The 22,437-nt window shown below is 43.7% G+C and overlaps 1 protein-coding gene across 2 annotated transcripts in view; it reads left to right on the plus strand.

The window, feature by feature from the left end:
- The window catches only part of EMC1 (ER membrane protein complex subunit 1), a 30,447-nt gene extending 12,070 nt beyond the window's left edge, over nt 1-18,377 (plus strand). Inside the window, exons 6-24 of one of the 2 annotated variants that reach the window (XM_031962740.1) lie at nt 304-430; nt 1,822-1,971; nt 2,344-2,511; nt 3,103-3,174; nt 3,940-4,002; nt 4,511-4,633; nt 5,111-5,207; nt 6,248-6,370; nt 6,910-6,918; nt 7,557-7,756; nt 8,011-8,160; nt 9,343-9,504; nt 10,183-10,302; nt 11,584-11,721; nt 12,467-12,640; nt 13,125-13,335; nt 15,485-15,569; nt 17,696-17,825; nt 17,973-18,377. In XM_031962740.1, coding sequence (XP_031818600.1) covers nt 304-430; nt 1,822-1,971; nt 2,344-2,511; nt 3,103-3,174; nt 3,940-4,002; nt 4,511-4,633; nt 5,111-5,207; nt 6,248-6,370; nt 6,910-6,918; nt 7,557-7,756; nt 8,011-8,160; nt 9,343-9,504; nt 10,183-10,302; nt 11,584-11,721; nt 12,467-12,640; nt 13,125-13,335; nt 15,485-15,569; nt 17,696-17,825; nt 17,973-18,152 — 2,482 coding nt within the window. In that variant the 3' untranslated portion in view covers nt 18,153-18,377. The remainder of the gene's footprint in view (nt 1-303; nt 431-1,821; nt 1,972-2,343; nt 2,512-3,102; nt 3,175-3,939; nt 4,003-4,510; nt 4,634-5,110; nt 5,208-6,247; nt 6,371-6,909; nt 6,919-7,556; nt 7,757-8,010; nt 8,161-9,342; nt 9,505-10,182; nt 10,303-11,583; nt 11,722-12,466; nt 12,641-13,124; nt 13,336-15,484; nt 15,570-17,695; nt 17,826-17,972) is intronic. The other variant, XM_031962741.1, reaches the window with a different exon arrangement.
- Nucleotides 18,378-22,437: the final 4,060 nt, after the last annotated feature.

The following is a 22,437-nucleotide window of genomic DNA, read 5'->3' on the forward strand; positions in this document are numbered from 1 at the left end:
TCACTTATGGTTGTCCATTGATAGACTGGGTTCCCAGCTTGCTTAGTCTGCTGAATTGAAGGGACTATTTTAACATAAGATTGGAACAGCATGGGTGTAGAGGAGGGCCGAGGGGATTCTCAAAGATTTTGCCATTGAAAAAGAGACTTGAAAAGAATAGCACCGGGGAGGCAGCCGTGGGGAGATTGGGATCCCTGGAGCTTATCTTGGTGGTGGTGGGGATTGTGGCTGCAGACATGGGATGACCAGCTCAGGGTCCTGAGGCTGAACCTGTTGTCTGCTGCCCTCTTTCTCCTCTTTCAGTGAGAGCGTTCAGTATCAGATGGTGTATTCATATGGCACTGGAGTGTTGTGGGTCCTGGGGGTTGTTCCCAACAGTCACGTGAATGTTGTGACCTTTCACGTGGAAGATGGTGAGATGGTTCAGCAGGTACGTCCCATACTGGGCATCAGGACTGGTTGGGAGGGAACGTCCCAGCTATTTTCATCCTACAGGGTGGGGGAGGAGAGCTAATCTAGCTGGACAGGTGAAGGGTGTTATGCTGGGCAGACTAATTCAGAAGGAGTTGTAGAGAACCAGCCTCTGCCCTTTAGGCACATCCACGCAAACACAGAGAAAGATGCGCCCAAAGGAGTACGAATCATTCACATTTATGGGTTACTTCAGAATTTGCAAAAGTTTCCTTCCAGCTCCCCTGCTGGGTGGAAGATTCAGTTCTTTCCTTTTTTTCTTTGGGTTTCTTCCCTTTGCTGATGGAAAGAACTGTTGGTGGTGAAACTCCCAGCACTGGTGCAGACTGGCAGCTTCTCTGCAGCTTAGAGCCACAAAGGCTTAGTTGCTTCGGGTCCACAGTACACATCACAAGTGGGGCCAGTCCAGGACTTCCTAATTCTGGCAGAGGCTGTGCATAGGCAACAATGCCTCTGTACCTTCATTTTACAGAAGAAACTGTAGTTCAGAGAGATGACTTGCCCAACATCACCTTGTTAGTGAGGGTCAGAATCAGGGCTTGAAGACTTACACAAGACTCTTTCCCCTGTACTAGAGAGAGCTCTGGGGAATAATAGCATAACAGTTTAGTGCTTGGAGGATCTGATATTTCACTAGGCTAGATCCTGCCTCTGCCAGCTCAGGTAGTGGGCCTTTGGAGAGCTGCTGTGGCTTTGAGTTTCATCTTCCTTCAGTGTCTGGGGAGCTGGCCATGCTTTCACTGGACTGGGTCTCGGATACCATCCCCAACTGTGCTGAGGCTGTCAGCCTGGACTGGGACCGCCCGTCCTCCTCCTCTTTCACAGAGTGGTAGGGTCCATGAGGGTCACCTTTATGCCATGATGAGGCACTGAAGGAATTCAGTAGTACCTGACTCAAATGTCAGGGATTACATCAAATTTGTTCTTTCTGATAGTAACCAAATAAAGGATTTTACATCCAGCCAGAGAGGGACATAAGAAGGTTTGGGATGGTGGTCCCCCCATGGAAGTGTAAAATCTTTTTCCTCCAGAAGAATAGGGCACAGCAATGTAGAGTTAATCCAAGAGACCCCTGTAGAGCAGTTGATTGGGGGAAATCACACCTGATGATTTTGCGATCCCTGGGCTTGCCTTCCATCTCCTTCATGGATCCAGAGACAAGATCCTTAACCTCTGAGACTGTAATTTGTGGAACAGGTGCCAGTTTCCATGGGCAGGAGTTTTACACCAGTGAAATACCAGGACCGGCCAAAAAACTAACCACAACTAGGATCTATGTGTCTTCATCTAAAATATGGCCAAGGTGTTGGAGTGGAGCCTAACATTCTCCTCTTCTGTCTTGTCCCCCAGGTCAGGGTGTCTGCGCCGTGGCTGAAGAGCTTAAGTGGTGTTTGTGGTGTGGTGGGCAAGGCTGTGCTGGTGTGCCCTGACCCAGGCACCCGTTCCCTTTTTACTTTGGCCCTGGAGACAGAAGAGGAGATGAAAAGAACCCCACTGCAGGTGAGAGAGGCCAGAATCTCCCTGCCTTCTTACTCCCTGTGGAGGCCTGGCCTTTGGGGAGGAGGAGAGAACAGAAGGCTTCTCTGAGACTCAGGCCGCAGAGAATCACTTGTCACTCTCCCCAGGGCTGACCCCCATCTGCTTCTGGAGATTGGAAGCATCCAAGGAGCTTCAAGCTTTTGTCAGGCTTCATTATTCATGGAGCATGGGTATATGTGTTGCCTGCCTCTCCTTGGGCAGCCTGATTTGGATTGGGCCCTACCCCTCCTGAGCTGCTCCTAGGGCCTCGCACTGCCTGCTGACTGACCCCTGCAAGGGTATGGTGACGGACCCTTGTCTGCTGCTGCTCCACTTCTTCTTCCTGTCTCTCAGGCCCTTGAGCTAGAATTTGGCCAAGGTTTCCAGCCCTGGATCCTGCCTACCCAGCCCAGTCCCACAAGTGCCTCCAGGCCACAGTTCTTCTTGCAGCTGACCCCCAGCCATTTTGCTCTGCTGCAGCACCGCCCGGAAGGCCTGGGTCTCCTCCGAAGTTTCCCACAGGTAAGAAATCCTGGGACTCCTGGGGAGTCAGCTCAAGGGACCTCAGCTTTGGGGCCTCTAATATCAGAAAGACAATTTTCCTGAGGCTCCCAGTCAGTGACATGTCCCTGAAGTCAGCATGAACTGGTTTGGGATATTAGCCTTGGGAGCAGAAGGTGATTCTCCTTCAGCATCCTCTTGGAAGACGGAAATAACTATAGAACCTTTTGGGTTGTGAAGAAACTATATAAATGCATGATTCTTGCTGATCCAGGAGCTAATTTCTCCAACATTGAGAGCTTTATTTTGACCTTTCATAGGTGCTAGGACGCCGGGATTTGGGCTTCTGACTTTGGGTCAGGCAGTAAGTTTTAGAAGCAGGGGAGGAGGCAGGATTCCTGGCTCTGGGAAGCAAGCATCTGGGGCTCTGACTACCTTCATACAGGGCTTCCAGGGCACCATGAAAAAGGCCTGGAGGCTCCTCCAACTTTAGGCCTAAATGTACCTTCTTGGAAAACTTCAGGCCTTCTTAAAGAGGTGCCATTCTGCCACAGTTATTGGCTCGGGTACCTATGATTGTTATTTAGTGATTGACCCTCTCTTGTATTCCAGACTGCTCTGGTGAACTTTGGTACCAGTGGGGAGAAGACCGTGGCCGCTGTGATGACCTGCCGTACTGAAACTGTGAGTATGTGCCTTGGGGAGCAAGGGCTGTTTTCCTTCTATGGGGGCAGAACATGAATAATCATTAGGATGCTGTTGCTGCTGGGGAGACATGTAGTTAGCTCAAAGAGAATACAAATTCTCACGTTTCTGAGCTACTTGAAGGCTTGCAAAGCACTGCCCTTAGAACGATGTTGTGAAAAAGCTAACACAAGTATGCTGATCTTCCCTTCATGGAGTGTTCCATGATGTGCCTGGGGTCACCCAGAACTCTTCCTGAATCTCTGTGGGACTGCGCCAAAGTTTCAACACCCAGGGCTTCCAGAACACCGGTATCCATTCCAGCTTAGGCCTGTGGGGCTCTTGCTTCTGCTCTGGAACAAGAATTCACTTCTGGAATAATTGACTCAATTAAAGATAGACTTAGCTTTATTGAGAATGGAAGAGGAGGTAGCATTTTTTAAGTACTTACTATGAGCTGGCACTCTGCTGAATGCTTTACAAATATTATCTCATTTGATCCTTACAGTAGTTGTGAGAGCTAGGTGCTGTTATTTTCATCTTTTTTTTTTTTTTTTTTTTAAACATTTGAAGAAATTGGGGCAGACAGGTAAATGACTTGTCTTTGGGAGCATTAGGGTTTGGTTGGGCTTTCTGATGGGAGTGATAAAAAACTACCAGATTTGATGAGAAATAGGTTTAGTCCTCAGCTTAGTACTGAAGACCCAGGAGAGGAACATTTGTTTTTGTGGATAATGGATTTTTTCTTCTTTCCTCCTTTTTTAGCAAAAAGGCGGGAGTACCGAAGAGGCAGTGACAAAGAACGCTTCAGACAAGTCGAGCACGCAGGTAAGGCAGGATCAGGAAGTAAGTTTTAGAAGCAGGGGAGGAGGCAGGATTCCTGGCTCTGGGAAGCAAGCATCTGGGGCTCTGACCACCTTCAACCAGGGCTTCCAGGGCACTATGAATAAAGCCAGGTGTGTACTTCTGCTTTAGAAAGAGGAGATAACTTGGGAAATGGGAACTTAGGTTTCCTTCCTTAGGCCCTCCCTTAAGTCTCTTCTGGGGTTTTGGCTATCTGGTAAAGTTGAGTGTTCATTTGTTCCTGGGCTTTCGCCAGAGGAGATAGCTGATCCTGACTAGTGCCCAGTGCCTTGACAGATTGTCCTTTGTGGCCCTTCAGCACTCCATCTCACTGATGGATCCCTTCAATGGTCCTGCCCCTTCTGGCTCCATGATTTATGCTGCTTGGTAATGAACCCCCAACCTGGCCTCTTTGCTGGGGCTCTTCCCTGAGCCTGCATGTCAGGTCCCCATTCTCATAAGCCCCAGTCTTCTGAGCTCTTTGTCTCCTCAGGAAGCCCTTGTCTGCACTAACCAAACCTACACCATTAACCTGTACCTGGCGGAGACAGGACGGCGGCTGCTTGACACCTCAGTCACCTTCAGCCTGGAGCAGAATGGCACCCGGCCTGAGCGGGTAGGTGCCATGAGGAGCCTTCATCGAGCCCCTCTTTCAGTGGGCATTTATCTCTTGTTACAGAGTACCCCGAGTGCTAGAGTCTGGAAAGGTCTATTGAGTTTCTGCTGGGGTAGAACTCCAGAGGTCAGGCTTCTTAATCTCGGCTTTGCTTTTGACTCATGATGTGAATTTAAGTGAGTCAGCTGCTCTGTGCTTTAGTTTCTTCAGTTGTAAAATAGAGGCACTAATCTGCCTTCTATTTAATGGAATGTATAGATAGGGTGAGTGAAATATGCCTGTAAAAAATGTGGTGAGCTTGAGGGAAAGTTCCCAAACCAGTATAGAAACACTATTGCTCCTCTTGTAGGAAACAGGGTCCTCTTTGGTTCCCAGGCGGTGCTTCTTGTTTGGGGCTTTTCATTTTGGCAAGGCCCCCCCCCGGTCAGAATCCTGGGGCTGTGTTCACGGGTGCTCTCTTCTTGCTCCTCTGCTCAGTTGTATATCCAGGCCTTCCTGAAGAAGGACGATTCAGTGGGCTATCGGGCTCTGGTGCAGACGGATGACCACTTACTCCTCTTTCTTCAGCAACTGGGTGAGTAGGCCCTGTCATCTGCTTCCCTCTAGGACAGTGTGGCCCAGCAGCCTTTGTTTTTATCTCAGCGTTAATTGGATCTTAGGTTCTTTGGGCCAAAGGGCCTTCAGAGCCTGGGGACTCCAATACTTATTTGTGTCTGCTTGAAGACCGGAGCCCATTCTGCCTTTGCCTCCCGGATTGTGAGGAGGCTTTTTTTTTTTTTTTTTTTTTTTTTTTTAATAGCCTTTTATTTACAGGATTTATACATGGGTAACTTTACAGCATTAACAATTGCCAAACCTCTTGTTCCAATTTTTCACCTTTTCCCCCCCCCCCCCAGATGGCAGGATGACCAGTAGATGTTAAATATATTAAAATGTAACTTAGATACACATTAAGTATACATGACCAAAACATTATTTTGCTGTACAAAAAGAATCAGACTCTGAATTATTGTACAATTAGCTTGTGAAGGAAATCAAAAATGCATGTGTACATAAATATAGGGATTGGGGATTTAATGTAATGGTTTTTAGTCATCTCCCAGAGTTATTTTTCTGGGCATAGCTAGCTCAGTTCATTACTGCTCCATTAGAAATGATTTGGTTGATCTCGTTGCTGAGGATGGCCTGATCCATCAGAACTGGTCATCATCTAGTATTGTTGTTGAAGTATATAATGATCTCCTGGTCCTGCTCATTTCACTCAGCATCAGTTCGTGTAAGTCTCGAGGAGGCTTTTCTTTATGCTGAGTCAAAATCTTCCTAGAAACTGCCTAAATCTAGAAACCTCAGGGATTAAGCCCAGAACAAAGCTGGTCCCTCTTTCTTAGGACCTGCCTGAAGACAATTTCTTGCCCTAGTCCTTGGGCCCCAGGCCTCTTGCCTATAGAGTCTGGAAGTTCCTTTAATGTTCACAGGAACCTTGTTCTTGGAGCTCCTTGCTAGTCTGTTCTTTCTGGAATATGGACCACAGAGACTGTGGGTCCTGGAGCAGGGCTTTTCTTTGTGAATGATTTGGGCTTCAGGTGCTCCTTATTGACTTGGTTCTTTCCCCAGCTGGAAAAATGCTGCTCTGGAGCCGAGAGGAGTCACTGGCAGAAGTGGTGAGCTTGGAGATGGTGGACCTGCCCCTGACGGGCGCCCAGGCTGAGCTGGAAGGAGAGTTTGGCAAGAAGGCAGGTGAGGAGTATGCTATCCTCCTGCAATGGGAGGATCCTCAGGACCCGCAAGATGGGGGCTTTGAGAAGCCACCCAATTGGATGAGCATGTTTCTACTTCTTGTTTTTGGACTCGCAAAGGGAGTTTATCATTCAGGCCAAGAAAGCCATCTCCCCATTCCTACACCAGTGTCTCCCTAGACCCAGAGCTGGGTGCCTCATTGTCCCTGGCCGGGGCAACTTGGCTGTGACCATGCCTTTGTTCTGATTTCTGCCTCATTGGCTGGAGGGGGAGGTGGTAGCGAGTGTAGTTCAGCCAGACGCTAGCCCAGCTTCCCATAGGACACAGTGCCCAGGGTCTGAGGAGACCAAGGTGATGAGCTCTTGCCTCCCTTGAGTACCCCATTCATGTGGCCTCCAAAGCCATCCCCACTCCCAGGCCTTGCAGTGCTTGGGGTCCAAACTGACCTTGACCCTGCTCTCCTCCCTGTCCCCTTCCCCCATTGTTGTACCTTAAGGGTTAATTCACCTTCCCTCTTTGTTTCTGCTGCCTGGATCCAGCCATTCAAGGTAAAATTTGTTCTCTACTGCTCTCTTGCCTTTTGCCTGCTCACATTGCTAGCTTTCTTTGGCAGTTTTTTCTCATCGAATTGTTGTTGGGGACCCAACATAGAGGGCCCAGAATAGCCCACACTGCTTGTTGTGCTTGGGACTTGTCCCTTTGCCAATCACTCTTATATTCCCCGAGTTGAGAGGGGAGCACCAGTGCCAGCCATGTAGACAGGAGCCGTGGGGTGGCCCTCCTTTCTAAAGTGGAAGGATGTGCTGAAAACTTGCTTTGGTAGTGAAGCCCTTTGGAGAAAAGGGGAAGCAGCAGGAAGGGGGATGGAGACAGGAAGTAGTCAAGGTTTCATGGTGAGCGAAAGAATTCTGGGAGAGCAAAAACCTCCCATGAGCCGTGGTGAATTGAGAATAAAATGGTGGAATTGTTAACATCATTGCTATGACCCTGCTCGGCTGAACTTCCATCCCTCAAATCGCTCCTCTCCAAATTCCTGCCAGAGGCTGTTTGCACAGACACTAGAGCTTCAGGTTGGAAAATGAATTGTGAGCTGGTAGTCTGGTGTGCGAGTGACTTAAGCGTCCCCGGGAGGCTCCCCGTTCTCAGGGGCTGGCCCCCAGATCCATTCCATCTTCCCTGCCTCCAGATGGACTTCTGGGGATGTTCTTGAAGCGCCTGTCCTCCCAGCTCATCCTGCTGCAGGCCTGGACCGCCCACCTGTGGAAAATGTTTTATGATGCTCGGAAGCCTCGGAGCCAGATCAAGAATGAGATCAATATTGACAATCTGGCAAGAGATGAGTTCAACCTCCAGAAGATGGTGGTGATGGTGACAGCCTCGGGCAAGGTAGGAAGGCAGAGCTTCCAGGGGCCCAAGCTTCCTCAACTGAGCTTTCGGTGGTCCCGTGTTTAGAGCTAGGGAAGCCTGAGGAGGGAGCCTGGGAGACAGGCAGAGGTGGCGGCCATACCCAGCACTGGGTCCTGGAGAGTCAGGGAGGCACTGGGGGGGGGGGGGGGGGGAGGTTAGGGTTAAGGGTACGACTTTGGGGCAGGGACTGCGGCTACCCTTCTGGCCGCTAGCTGGCGCTGCTTCTCCCACAGCTCTTTGGCATCGAGAGCAGCTCGGGCACCATCCTGTGGAAGCAGTACTTGCCCAACATCAACCCAGACTCCTCCTTCAAGCTGATGGTGCAGAGAACCACAGCTCACTTTCCCCACCCCCCGCAGTGCATTCTCCTGGTGAAGGACAAGGTGAGGGCTGCGGCTCTGGTGGCTCAGAGGAGCAATGGGGTCCCCTGATGCCTCAGACCTTTGTGGATGTGGTGGGGGAGGGACAAGGTCTCATTTGTATATTATTTGTAGTTGGGGGGGGGGGGGGGGGTAGGGGGCCCATGTCCGGGGTCACAGGTGGCACTGGAGATGGGAGGGGCCCTGGAGGCCAAGGCTTTCTGCTGTGGCCCCACAGCCAGTAGGGGCAGAGTGGGCATTTGAGCCTGTGTCCTCTGGCTCCAGAACCAGCTGTTTCCTCTGCTCTGTGAGTTCTTACCGTGTAGGAGCACTGTGACCCTTGGCAGGTGGTGTTGTAAAATAGTCATGGTATATAATGAAATAGTAAGAACCTTGTGCATAATTAGCATGCACTCCGAGCCTCTGGCTGGGATAGGGCTCTACCTTCCTAAGGCTTTGTGTCACCGTGTTGGGAACTCCGGAGCAGATACAAATCACAGCTTCCTGTAATTTAGTGGTCAGGGTGCTTGGGTCACCGAGATATTAAATGAGGGCATGGCCGCACAGCTCTAGGTCAGGCACCAGGTCGGCTTGCCCCCGAGGCTGGCCCTCTGTTGACTGCTCCACATTGTCACATAATGTTACTTTGCTAGAAGGAGGAGCAGTTTAGCAAAAAGAAGGCTGAGTTTGAGGCTAGAAGCTGGGGTCAAATCTGGGCTCCAGCACTAGCTACGTGACCTTAAAAAATTAGTTGACTGCTTGAAATCTACTCATTTGTAAAATGGGGATAACGTTCCTCATAGCGTTGTGGGAAATGTTCTTTGTAACTCTTGAAACTCACTGGGATTGTGAGTTTTTATTATGGAAGACAGACTTGTCTCTCCCAGGAATATATATATATATGTGCCTTGTGCATACAGATTCGGGTTCCCTTTGGGAGCTCATCAGCCATTTTCTTTGCCCATTGGAAAACAGGATCTGAAACTCTTTAAGGGGCCATTTTTCTGACACAAAGTGGCTTTCCGTGGATGTGCCCCAGGATCTGCTAGGGAGCAGGAGTCAGCGTGGAAGCCACCCCAGGGTGTGGGAGGGGGAAGGCCCAGAAATGTCTCCTGGGGAGCAGGACTGGACCATGGAAGGTGCAGTTTCTCGAGTGGGAGGGTTTCTCCTCAAGTAGGTTCTGACCCCTCCGGTGGCTTGTTTTAGAAATCAGGAAGGAGTTCTCTGTATGTCTTCAACCCCATTTTTGGGAAGTGGAGCCAGGTGGCACCTCCTGTGCTGAAGCGGCCCATCTTGCAAGCCTTGCTCCTGCCCATCATGGACCAGGATTACGCCAAGGCACTGCTGCTGATCGATGACGAGTATAAGGTATTTTGTGGCACCCGGGTCGTGCCAAGGGCTCATCCCCAGAAGTGCCCGACCTGGAATTTCTGGGCGCTGGGTTGGTCTGCACTTCTGGCTCATCTCAAGTTGTGTGATTACTCTCTGTAAAACTAGACTGAGGGCTGTTAGACCTTTTCTTAAGTAGAGTCTTATTGTTGCTATAGTCATTGTTAAAGTGACCAAATATAGGTCTTCAATTGAGTGGAGTTAATATTGTTGCCTCTCTAAGACCTTATGTAGTATTCCTTTTTTTTTTTTTTAATAAGCTTATTAACCATCAATAAAGTAGTCGAATGGCAAAATATTAAAAACTCAGAATAATTTACATTTTGTTTTTTAATGTTATTATTAACTCTGTAACAAAATTGCTACAAATTACTTTCTCCCTTCTGCCTCCCTCTCTATTTGGTGTAACCCTCTTAGTTCCATTTTGTTGCTGTTTTTACCATTCTCATTATTATTAATATTATTTAATTTGCAATTTTAGCTATATCCGTGGCTGCTACACATTGTATTGCTTTACCTAAGTCTTGCCACGTTTCATTCTTAATGACTAAGGGCATCCCTGAAGGGAAGATGATAATGAACTTTAGAAAAATAGAGAGAATGCTGGCCTTTCCCCTTCCTTCTTGCTCAGATTTTCCCCTTCTCTGTTCCACTCAGGTCACGGCTTTCCCAGCCAGCCGAAATGTCCTGCGTCAGTTACAAGAGATGGCATCTTCCATCTTCTTCTATCTCGTCGATTCAGAACGGGGCCGACTGTCTGGATTCAGGCTGCGCAAGGTACAAAGGAGCCCCCTCCATTAGGAGAGCCCCACGTGGGCTCTTGGTTTTGTTGGTCTGCAGTGTGGGTGGGCTGAGAGAGGAGCCAGATTAAGTGGTGATTTTTAAACTCAAAGCAAGATCAGCCTGCGCTAGAATTTAGAGTTGTTCTCAATAATTCCTTCCCTGTTTCTATTGCCTTCTGCCTAGAGGTGTGGTAATGAGCCACCTTTGACTATCCACCCACATGAGAGGGTGTAGGCTTTGAGGCATATTTTAATCTACCTAATCATTTTTTTTAAATTATCATAAACCTAACAATAATCAAAATAGATATTATGATTCCAAAAAATTATATGAATATGATTTATTTATTTTTATGGAGAATGAACTTAGGACAATACTTTGGTTTTGTTGAATTTAAGAGGCCTGGTTTCTAATACTTGTTGATACTGTACCTCCAAGGCTCAGTTTCCTTTTTTATAAAACAGCTAATGCTTAGACCCTCTCTCAGTGGTCATTGTTAGAAAGTGCTCTGAAAATCATAAATCATTACAGAATTGTGATAGTTTTACCATCTTTTGTGTTGTTCTCTAGTTTGTTGTCTGTCCTTAGAAAATTTTTGTTGTTGTTCTAATGTTGCCTTCTCTCTACATTACTGAATATGTCTTCCCATGTTTCGTTGTTTTTTGTCATTTTAAACAAAGTAATATTCTCCTACATTGTTTTTCTTCCTTGCCTACAATGTATTCTACTGTTTCCCAGTTGTTGCTGAATAGGTTGTTACAGTGTGTTACTCTTGCAAATAAAATAGCTATGAGAACTGTCCAGTTGGAGAGAGGTTGGGGGAAGGAATCACTGAGGTACTTTATTTATTGGATCATTTTTAGGAGTGGGCTTATACTTGTCCTGGTCCAGCTATATTTTTACCTGGGTTCTCTTTTTTAAATATTTATTTTATTGTTGTTATTTTCCATTTGTTAATCATATGTAACATTAAAAAAATGCATATTATCATCATTATTGATGTTATCGTTTTATAGATTTATATTTATTGACATTCTTAATACATATAACAAAATAGGGAGTAAATCTCAAAGTTTTTACATCCAAACAGATTTGATTGGAAAACTAGTATGATAGAAATTTTAGCAAAATAACTCCAGTACTGCCAGCTCTCTGTAGTTTTATTCAGCCTGTGTTTTCCTTTTCAAGTTTTTCCATGTTTACTTGTATTTTTCATGTTTCTAGTTGTGGATATTCTGAAAATGAAAAACTAATTCTTCCTTGTCTCTCCCTCAGGATTTGACAACAGAGCTGAGCTGGGAGCTGACTATTCCACCAGAAGTACAGAAAATAGTGATGGTGAAGGGCAAGCGGGCCACTGAGCATGTGCACTCCCAGGGCCGAGTGATGGGCGACCGCAGTGTACTCTATAAGGTACTCTTGTTGAGGCAGATGTTTGTTCTCCAGTACTTTGACTAGTGCTGAGGGAGGACAGAGGCCCACATGTTATGTCCTCTGTACAGATTGAAGACACATGGTAATAGGGTGTATGTACATTTCTGCACTTAGGACCTCTTCTGATGTCTCCTTAGAGGTTGGGTGAATGGCTCTCAGTAGTGTTCTTATAGGACATAACCATGATAATTAACTCCTTTCCAAGGAGAATCTAGCCAAGTTTAAAGACACTTGTAATCAGAGAGTGAGCCACCAAGGGACATAATAGTTTTGATCTCCCTCAGTGGAGAGGAGTAGCCAAGAGATTGCTGCAGGAGTGGTTTTGAGCTGGATGAAGCTTCTAGATGATTGGATGACTGGAGAGGAGCAAGGACATACAATAGCAGGTGTTAGGATTAAGACTGAGGGTAGCAAAAGCTGTTTTCTGTGTTCATCTTTCAAAAGGATAACTTGCTTCTATCTGCTGTCTAGAATCATTGATGTTTATGGTGATCCAAGAGTACTGCAAAGTCCAACTCAAATGTCATCTTTGATCATCAGAAATGATGAATATCGTCAGTGGTTTTACTGTTAGTTTTATTGATGATCTATGGCAACTGTTCATGACATCTCATTCCCATCTTCATTTTATAGCAAAGGAATGGGAGGGGTCTTCAGTTTATCTTGTTATGAAGCTTGTCGGTCTCCTAATGACTTGCCTTTTCTATTCTACCCTCTCCTCTAGAGCTTGAACCCCAATCTGCTGGCTGTGGTGACAGAGAGTACAGACCTCCACCATGAGCGCACCTTCATTGGTATCTACCTCATTGATGGTGTCACGGGCCGTATCATCCATTCCTCAGTGCAGAAGAAAGCCAAAGGACCTGTCCATCTTGTGCATTCAGAGAACTGGGTGGTGGTAAGGAACGGTTGCCCCACTGAGCTTTTCTCTGTACTGTAGCTGAGTAATCCAAGAGATGAGACTTTTGGATCCTAGATCCTGTGGAAGTGGAAAGCAGGCTTCCCTGGCTTCAGAGATGAAGCACTAACCCTCATTCCCTCTGAAATTCCAGTGATTCACTTACATAAATGTTTGGTGGTTATATAAAAATTGAACTCCTTCTTAGCATGCTCCTGAGAGCTGAGGGAAGAACCTTTTCCTAGCTGATGTGGGGAGCTTTCGTTAGATTGGGAGCCCTTAGATTTCTAGTATTGTACATTTTTAAACTTAGAAAGATTGTTTAGAAGGCAGTGGGGTGCTATTTTTTTCCCCAATCTTCCCTCATCTGTTTTTAGCAGGGCACTATATTTTTTTTAACTTCCTTGACCTGTTGAGTTAATCAGCAGCTTTGGAACAGGCTGGTATCCTGTCAGATCACAAGCCGTCTCTTTCTTCTCTGTAGTACCAGTATTGGAACACCAAAGCACGCCGCAACGAGTTCACGGTGCTAGAACTATATGAAGGAACAGAGCAGTACAATGCCACGGCTTTTAGCTCCCTGGATCGCCCACAGCTCCCTCAAGTCCTCCAGCAGTCATATATCTTCCCCTCATCCATCAGTGCCATGGAAGCCACCATCACAGAACGGGGTATCACCAGTCGCCATTTACTCAGTGAGTATTTTAGGAGAGCCCCTGGTGGAACTTGATTCCCTTTTAAGGGAATAAACAAAGATCAGAGCAGACTATTCATTGCCTGTGGAGTTCAGTATAGGCCACAGAAGTGAGAAGGCAGTGAAAGGCAGCTGTAGTATAAGGGAAAGATTCCTAGATTTGGCATCAGAGAACTTTTACTGGAATCTCAATTTTATTCTTTTTTCTCTATTCCTTGATTTTCATCTATGTAAAGCAGAGATAATATCACTTACACACTTTCCCTTACAGGTGGAACTCAAATGAGATAGTATGTAATTTTTTTCCAAATTATTTTCTTAAATTTACTTTTTAACATTTATTTATTTATTTATTTTATTAGAACTTTTTATTTACAAAACATACACATGGGTAATTTTTCAACATTGACCCTTGCAAAGCCTTTTGTTCCAAATTATCCCCTCCTTCTCACCACCCTTTCCCCTTAGAACAGGTAGTCCAATACATAATATTAATTTTTAAAAAATTTTAGTTTCAACTTCTTTCTCTATAGCCTCTTTCCCCCACCCATTGAGAAGGCAAGGAATATGTCAATTATACATGTGAAGTCATGTAAAACATATTTCTATATCAGCTATGTTATATAAAACAAAACAAATAACCCAAGGAAAATAAAGTTGAGTGAAAAAAAGAATGCTTCCCCTTGTACTCAGACTCTATCAATTTTTTCTCTGAAGATAAATTACATTTTTATCATGGGTCCTTGGAAATTGCCTTGGACCATGGTGTTGATCAGATTAGCTAAGTCATTCACAGTTGGTCTTCAAACAGTATTGCTGTTACTGTGTACAATGTTCTCCTGATTTTACTCACTTTATTTTGCATCAGCTTATATAAGTCTTCCCAGGTTTTGTACATATACAAATATATATCTTTTTACTTTTTCTTTAATCTCTTTGGGCTACTATGCACCTAGTAGTGATACCACTTGCTGATCAAAGAATATATAGCCCTGTGGACATAGTTCCAAATTATTCTCCAAATTTCCTCCTTTTCTTTTAAAATGAGATGGCTTTGTTTCTCAAATCTGAGTTTTCATTCAGTTTACAGAATTGATTCTGAAATCAATCTTGTCTTATCCCATCTTCATGGACAGATGGGGGGAGCACAAACCAAAGTCCAGAGACTTCATACAACTTCTTAAAGTTTTTGAGGGGTTGTCACAGGACAAAGGATTAGATTTATATTGCCTAGTCCCAGGGGCAGAAATAGGATCAAGGGGTAGAAGTTGAAGAAAGGAAGATTGTTATTTCATTATAAAAACTTTTTTTTAAATCATCAGAGCTGTCAAAAAGTGTCATGGGTTCACCTTGGAGATAATGAGTTTCCTGTCACTTAACTTTCAAGTGGAAGTTGAATAACCTATAGTTTCCCAGTTTAATTTGTACCTAATGCCCCAGCCTTGCGATTAGCTAATTCTAGGATTAGGGCCCAAATGGTTTAAGCTAGGTTGACTTGCTAAATTTGGGATCTTGGGTTTAGAGAAAGAAATCACCTGGGAAGAGAGTGAAGTTAATCACAGTTCTTCAGTTGAAATCCTCACCCTTTCTGAGGCTTGTTCATGAGATGGATGCAGATGAAAGGTTTTATCTGTGGCCTTTGGTACTTAGATTCACTTGTCAAGAACATCTGGGCCAGGGCAGCTAGGTGGCACAGTGGATAGAGCACCAGCCTTGAAGTCAGGAGGAGCTGAGTTCAAATTTGCCTTCAGACACTTAACACTTCCTAGCTATGTCCCTGGGCAAGTCATTTAACCCCAGTTGCCTCAGTTTAAAAAAAAAAAAAAAAAAGAATATATGAGCCACCTGGCTGGCAGGGATAGGGTTCTGTCTCATGTTAATGGACATAAGGCTCTCCTGACTGTAGTCAGGGATAAGGGAGAGGAAGGACAGAAGGTGATGGATCCAGGTGCTTTCTAGATTTTTCTATTCAGGATTTTTTCTGCATATAACATTACTCCCTGTTTGTTAGAATTTTTTTTCCTTGAACAAATTTCTAAACAAATCATGAAAGACTTATTGGGAAGCTTGGTAACTGGACTTTTCTGTAAGTAGAATTATCAGAATACTTGTTCATTTGTATTTCATTTCATTGTCTATTTTCTCTGCAGTTGGGCTGCCCTCGGGAGCAATCCTTTCTCTCCCAAAGGCCCTGCTAGATCCTCGACGTCCTGAGATCCCAACAGAGCAAAGCAGGTGAGACCTAGAAGCCCACAGGATCCTTAGGGAGCCTTGACTTGCAAGCACTGACTTTAGTATATAAGTGTCTTAGGTTACATATGAGCATTGAAATTGGCAGCTGTAAAATTACACTTCCATGCCATTTCTGGGATATCTTTTCATGTTTACCCCAAATTTTGCTCATCCAGGTTGAAGGGAAGCAGCAAATACTAAAACGAGGATGTTTACAGGATTTAAAAAAAAAAAAAAAAAGAGGAGGGATGACTGTAGGGAGAATGAAGATTCATGATAGAGGAAAAAATGGTATGTGTGATTTTCAGGAAAAAAGATTGGGCTGGGGATTGTTTCAGAGGTTAAAAAAAAAAAAAGAAGAAAAGAAAGAAAGGAGGCAGGTGGTAGTTTATGACTGTAGTAGTTTCTATAACTCCCATTTCCATAGGTTTATAAAGTAATTTTTCAATAGTAGCCCCGTGAGTTCGGTAGTGAAAGTATTATTATTCCCTTATTACAAATGAGCAAAACATAGCCCAGAGAGATGAATTAACTTGTCCTGGGATCTCATACCCAGCTAATAAGTATCAGAGTCACGATTTAAACATAAGTTTTTCCTCCTGTAAATCTAGCATGTGTTCTGTTTCATCATGCTGGCTACCCCAAGGTAACTTGTGTAATATTTTCTTCACTTCAGATGATATAAACGTTCTTCCAGCCAGTTGCTATTAATTTTTCTTTATTTTTCTACTGTTGCAGAACTGAATATTGTTTCCCAGGCTGCTCATTTCCCTGTCACTTTAATGCATCCCAATCAGTAAATCTTTTTTAAAAGCTTGCTTATTGTCAGTGTCAGTACAATAAAAAGAATATCAGATATAGGAGACATAGGTTCAAATTCTGGTGCTCACCTGTTTGTGTGATCTGGGGCAAGTCACACTAATATTCTTAGAGTCTCACTTTCTTTATCTGTAAAATGGAAATAAAAAAGTGCTACCTAGTTCACAGGGTTATTTGAGAAAAGTTTGGATTAAGTCTTAAACATGTGCTTAGATGTGAACTATTTGTGCTAGGTGCTATGGATACAGGGATGACATGGCAGTATAACAGCCTGAGAGTGAGGACCAGGCCTAATGGAGAAGGCAATGAAATCCTGCTCGAATTGGAGTTGGTGCTCTGGGTGGCCCCCACTGCCACCACTCTGTTCCTGGGATCCTTTTCCTATCTCTCTAATTAGGAGCTTCTTGGCCCTTTTGGTCCTTTCTAGCTCTAAATCTATGATTCTCTGTAATTTGGAGTTGAGGAAGATGAACAGAAGGTTTCATGGAGAGGTGGACCCTGAGCTACTCCTTGGAGGAAGAAAAAATTTAAAATTTTCAGAGAGGAAGAACAAGTGTGTTCCATGTTATGGGGGATGATCTGTGCAAAAAAAGTGTGGGGGGGAGACAAAATGCTTGGCCAGTTTGTTTTTTTAAAAAAAGGAACTTTCAAGGTACTCCATGAAATAAGTGTGAAATAAAGCTGAACAAGGTAAGTTTCAGACAAACTCTGGAAGGCGGTAGTGCCAAAATGGGTAAGGAATTTGAATTTCTCTTGTAGACAGTAGGGCAGCCAAAGGAGGTTTCTGGATAGAGAAAGGGACTAGATTAGACTTGTATATAAACAAGATTATTTTGGTGGTTGTGAGGTTATATTGGAAAGGGAAGAGATGTAAAGGGAGGGAGACCAACAAGAAAACTGCTCTAGTACATCAGAAGAGTGGAAATTAGTGTCTTGACTAGAGTAGAAGCTGTGGAAGAGGAGGGGAACAGACTGAATGCATATTTTAGGAAGTGGAATTGATAGGGACTTGGTGACTGAATGGATGGGGGAGATAGGGGTGAGTGAAAAACAGTCTGGAGTTCCAAACCTAGGTGATGCATTCACTGGTAGAACACATAAGTTTTAGGAGGGAAAATGATGAGTGAGCTTGAAGGGTATGTGGAAGATCAGCCGGCCCAGCACTTCAGGGAAGAAATCAAGACTGAAGGTGCTTCTGGAATGCTTAACAAACTAGACCAAGACTGGCAGACTTGGTTGTGCCGTGGTCTTGGAGAGTAATTTGGATGGAGTGGGGGTTTTCAATGTTGTTCCGACTTGATGCTTTGCAGAGAGGAGAATTTGATCCCCTATTCTCCAGACGTGCAGATCCATGCAGAGAGGTTCATCAATTACAATCAGACTATCTCCAGAATGAGAGGCATCTACACAGCTCCTTCTGGCCTGGAGTCCACCTGTCTGGTGAGTCCATCAGGTTTTTTAAGGCTGCTTTGGGGGGGCCCTTTGTAGTGTTCTGATTCTGACCTGGGTCCCCAGTCCCACCCGGAATAGAAGCATGGGGTGATTTTTTTGGTTCTTGACTCCTTTCGGTTCTCTCTGGTTCCCCAGGTTGTGGCGTATGGGCTGGACATTTACCAAACCCGCGTCTACCCATCCAAGCAGTTTGACGTCTTGAAAGACGATTACGACTACGTATTGATCAGCAGCGTCCTCTTTGGCTTGGTCTTTGCCACTATGATCACAAAGAGACTGGCTCAAGTCAAGCTTCTGAACCGTGCTTGGCGGTAGAGAAAGACACACCCTGTCCTCAGAAAAGACACTGAGGAGGGATGTCATGGCCGGGCCAGAAGCCACCGACGTGATTTGACCAGCTGGCAAGGAAGAGCATTGGGAAATGCCTGGGAAGCTCGGCTCAGCTGGGCTTCTGTCCAAGGAGGAGGTGGATTTCTGTGACAAACTCTTTGGGGACATGAGTTGGCATCTCAGAGTGGATTTAAGATTTACTACCTATACTGAAAGTCTGGAAAAACCTTTGAGGATTTCCCTCCCCAACCCTGACAACCCCTCAGCGCCATTGTTTTCAAACCCTTTGGGGTTTTTTTTCCCTCCTTCTGGATTTTATTCATGGGATTGGGATGGGTGGGAGGTTTGGGGGGAGAAATGCCCTAAGGATTAATTTCTAGTTTTTGACTAGTCTGGCCAGCAGAATGGAGAGAATACTGGACTTGTCAATTCACACCCACCCTGATACTTTTACTAGCTTTGTGACCTTGGGCAAGTCACTTAACATTTCTGAGCCTCAGTTTCCTATCTGTAAAATGGGGATGATGATAATACCTCTAGTACCTACCTCACAGGGTTGTTGTGAGGCTCAAATGAGATAATATATGGAAAGAGCTTTGTAAATTGTAGAGTACTATATAAAATTCATTTTTAAAAATTGTTGCCAGCTTGACACTCCCCTCCCTAAGCTCTCCTGATTTTTCCTACTTTAAAAGCCGAACTCACATATTTTAATTTCACTTGTAATACAAAACAGTACTGCAAGTGTAGAGGGATAGTAGCTTATAGATGTTTTTATGGAACCATCCTAGTTTCATCGTCCCTCCTAGCAGTCTAAATTGGGGAAATGCCCACAGTGTAAATTATTAACAAGGTTTCCAATTTATTTTTCGCTTTTATTTATTGTGGTTTAACTATACATTCTTTCTTTCGAAATATCAGAAACAAATTGGCATCAGACATGTAGCTGATACTTCTTGAAGTCCCCTGAATTGTCTGGTACCTGTGATTTCAGAGAAAAAAAGGATTCTTGCCCCTTTAAAAACTATGACAGATTTCTTCATTTCACCTAGATGATGATTTAATCAGTCAACTAGATGACAAGTACTAGGATTTGACATCCCAGGACTTGAGTTTGAATTTTGACGCTACCACTTATTAACCCTGTGTTCTTTGGCAAGTTATTTTCCCCTTTCTGAGCCACAGTATCCTTAGCCACCAAATGAGGAAGAGAACCTAGGTGATCTCCAAAGGCTCTTCTAACCTTAAATCCTGTTATACTAGGTGAGCAATGATGCATGTGTAGAGATTCCATTATTTATTTTCAGTCCTGGATATAAGGTTAATTAGCAATTGGGATATAGATAATTGATTTGAATTTCTCATTCCCCTTTTCCAGAGATTTTAACATTGTTTTCCACCTGTCTGGCTTCTCCAAATAAAAATAGAGGCTCCATCAAATTATGAAAACAGACCGATTTTCCTGGACTTCTGTGTCCTCAGCCAATTAGTGGTCATTGTTGTCTGAAAGGGTTCCAATAATTGTGTCTTGGTACTATTGTGAGTTTGGGTAGATTTGCCTTTAGGCCAAATTTGGTAATACAGCCCTTTGGTGAAAGTGATGATACAATGGACAGGTCTCTGAATAAAAGTGATTGCTTGCCTAACCCTGGTATGTCTTTTGTTACTTGGTGAAGGTGCCTTTAGTAGAATGACTACATTTTCCTCAGGAATGAAGATAACAGAAGAAAAGTTTCTTTTAAACAAGTGAAAACCATTGTTAACCGAATGTAATTTCCTGTTTAAAAAAAAAAAAAGAATGAATTTAAAGTTCCGAACCCCTGGACTGGATTCTGTGCATAAAATAAGCATTTACTTTATGTGGCCAGACAAGCAGATATAACCCAATCATTATGGTTTCTTTAAAAATATTTTCAAAAATTAATTTTCAATAAATGGATTAACACTTGGAAAGAAAAACTCCCCCCCCCCAAAATCTGTCCTTTTTGATCTATGGTACATTCAGTAATACTTAAATTGGTCCACAAGATCCTCTCATTCCAGTGATTGATAGACAACATTCTGAAACACCCATTTAAAAACAATTATTTTGGAGCTGGACCATGTGATAAAATGAGCCTTTTTTAAAAAATTACAATTTCTCCATCAGTCTGCCAAAATGGTTGCTATTATACTTGACTACAAGGCCGTCAATTTAAAGACCGGTTCTTTGATGCTCAAAGATGAACTAGTGACTGTAATACTTTCATTCTGAATGCTCTCTGCTCACTTCATAATATATTTATGTGGCTCATTTTCTGTTCCTGTCTGCAGACTTAACAGTTTCTCAAATTCATTTACTGCCAAATTCCTCAATTTTTCTAGCAATTCTTCCATATATCCATTTGCATTATTTTAAATTGTCTGCGCCTTTTACAAATGTTTACATTTAAATGCTTCTTAGGTTCCTTAAAACTAGTTACCTTTGGTACAGTTTCCTTGATTTTCATTTTTTCATAATTAGAACTCTTCTAGATCACTTAAAGTCTTTTTGCTGCTAATAGTAAATTTGTTCTGTTTAATGGCAATATCACATTTAAAGGCCCCCTGCTATCTGCCAGCAGAACTTAAAGGAGTTAATTAGACCTTTTCAGGAACATTCAGCTGTTTGGCCTAGAGGAGACATCATCTCTGTGCCTCAATTACCTCACCTATGAAATGGGAGTAATAGTGGGAGTAGTAAATAGTACTTACTAATAGTAAAAATGGGAGAGATAGTGGTGGAAGGCATCTGGGTTATTTAAGGTGGGGAGAAAAACAAGGGGTATTATTCCCCTTGTTGTAAGGAAAAGCTGCAAACAGTAAAACCCTATATAAACGGCAAAGACTATATTATGTCTTCATAAATCATGTTTTTGAATGTGATGATTATATTTTCCAATTATTAAGTTTCCTTGCTAATATGAAAGTTAATGGTCCTGTCTTAGATGACATGTAGATGTTGATAAGCCTTCATTTTTGTGGCTTCTATTAAAACTGGTAAATTTTTGATGCATGCTACCATTTGCAAGTTAGGACATTTGCTAAAATAATGTGGAATAATGCTAATAAATGATCTTATGACACTTAAAAGTTTTTTTTTTGGAAGTTGTGGTAGACCCATCCTGCCCTTGCATCTTATGACTAATATGCCAAATGCTGTGCCCTATTTTCTTTAATTAAGCATGGTAAAGTGAAGATCTTACAAACTTCTGTGCCTCCGTGTTTTCACTGATACTGGTCCCTTAGTTCTTTTTTAAACTTCTGTAGCCAAACAATTTCATCTGGTTGTCAACCTTCTGGCGGTGAGCCTCTTGGAATTGAGCTAGCCTAATCCTCAGATAATTCATCCCCTGCTAGCTGGCTGGTGCACTTTCCTAATTTGATAGAGCCTGACTGCACTTAAGACCTAATAGCTTAGAACTTGGCCATAAATGCCCTTCCTTGGATGTTGGAAGCACAAATTGAGCCTGTTGATAATTTATTCTTAAAATTGCCTTAAAAGTACTTTGATATTAAATGGAAATGTTTTTAGAAACTAAAAAAGATTGCATTGAATCTTGATAGAACTGAAAATCAAGTCCCTGGCTTAATATATTATTTTTAAACCATTTCTAATTCAACAGTGGCCAATGAGACCTTTTCCCCTCAGTTTCCTGTGACAGGGTGGATGGCCAAAAGCAGGGCCCAGTCCATTTAAATTTAAAGTATTTTTACCCCTCTGACTTTCAGTCTACTGAAGTTATTGCCCAGTCCTTGTATGTGTTTCTGCAGGGTTTTTACAAACTTTTAAAAGCTAGTGCTCCAGCTCAACTATAAATAAGATGCGGTAAGAAGACTCTCAGATGTCCTGCAAAATCTCTCCAGAAAGTATAGGTGAACTTGGAGTAGTGCAGTCACAGTGTGGTTGGGGACCAGACTCCTGGACCCAGAAGAGCTAGGTTTAAGTTCTGTTCTAGGTTTTTAGTGCAGTCTGTCAATAAACACGCTCCTACTATGTACCAGGCACTGAGTTGAATAAGGCTGAAAACAATTGAATAACAACAAAATTGTTGATAAGATCAAGAAGTAAAACATTTTAGTGAGTGAAGGAAAGAGTTTAAATCAGCACTTCAGGACACCACCAGGTAGCAGTCATGACCTGGATGAAGATCCAAGAAAGGACACTGAGAAAAGGCAAGATAGGTAGGAGAAGAACTGGGAGAGAATGTCCTGAACACTCAGAAAAGAGTAGAGAGGTCAAGGAAGATGA

This window comes from Sarcophilus harrisii, chromosome 3 (genome assembly GCF_902635505.1).
Source record: "Sarcophilus harrisii chromosome 3, mSarHar1.11, whole genome shotgun sequence".
Lineage (NCBI taxonomy): Eukaryota > Metazoa > Chordata > Mammalia > Dasyuromorphia > Dasyuridae > Sarcophilus > Sarcophilus harrisii.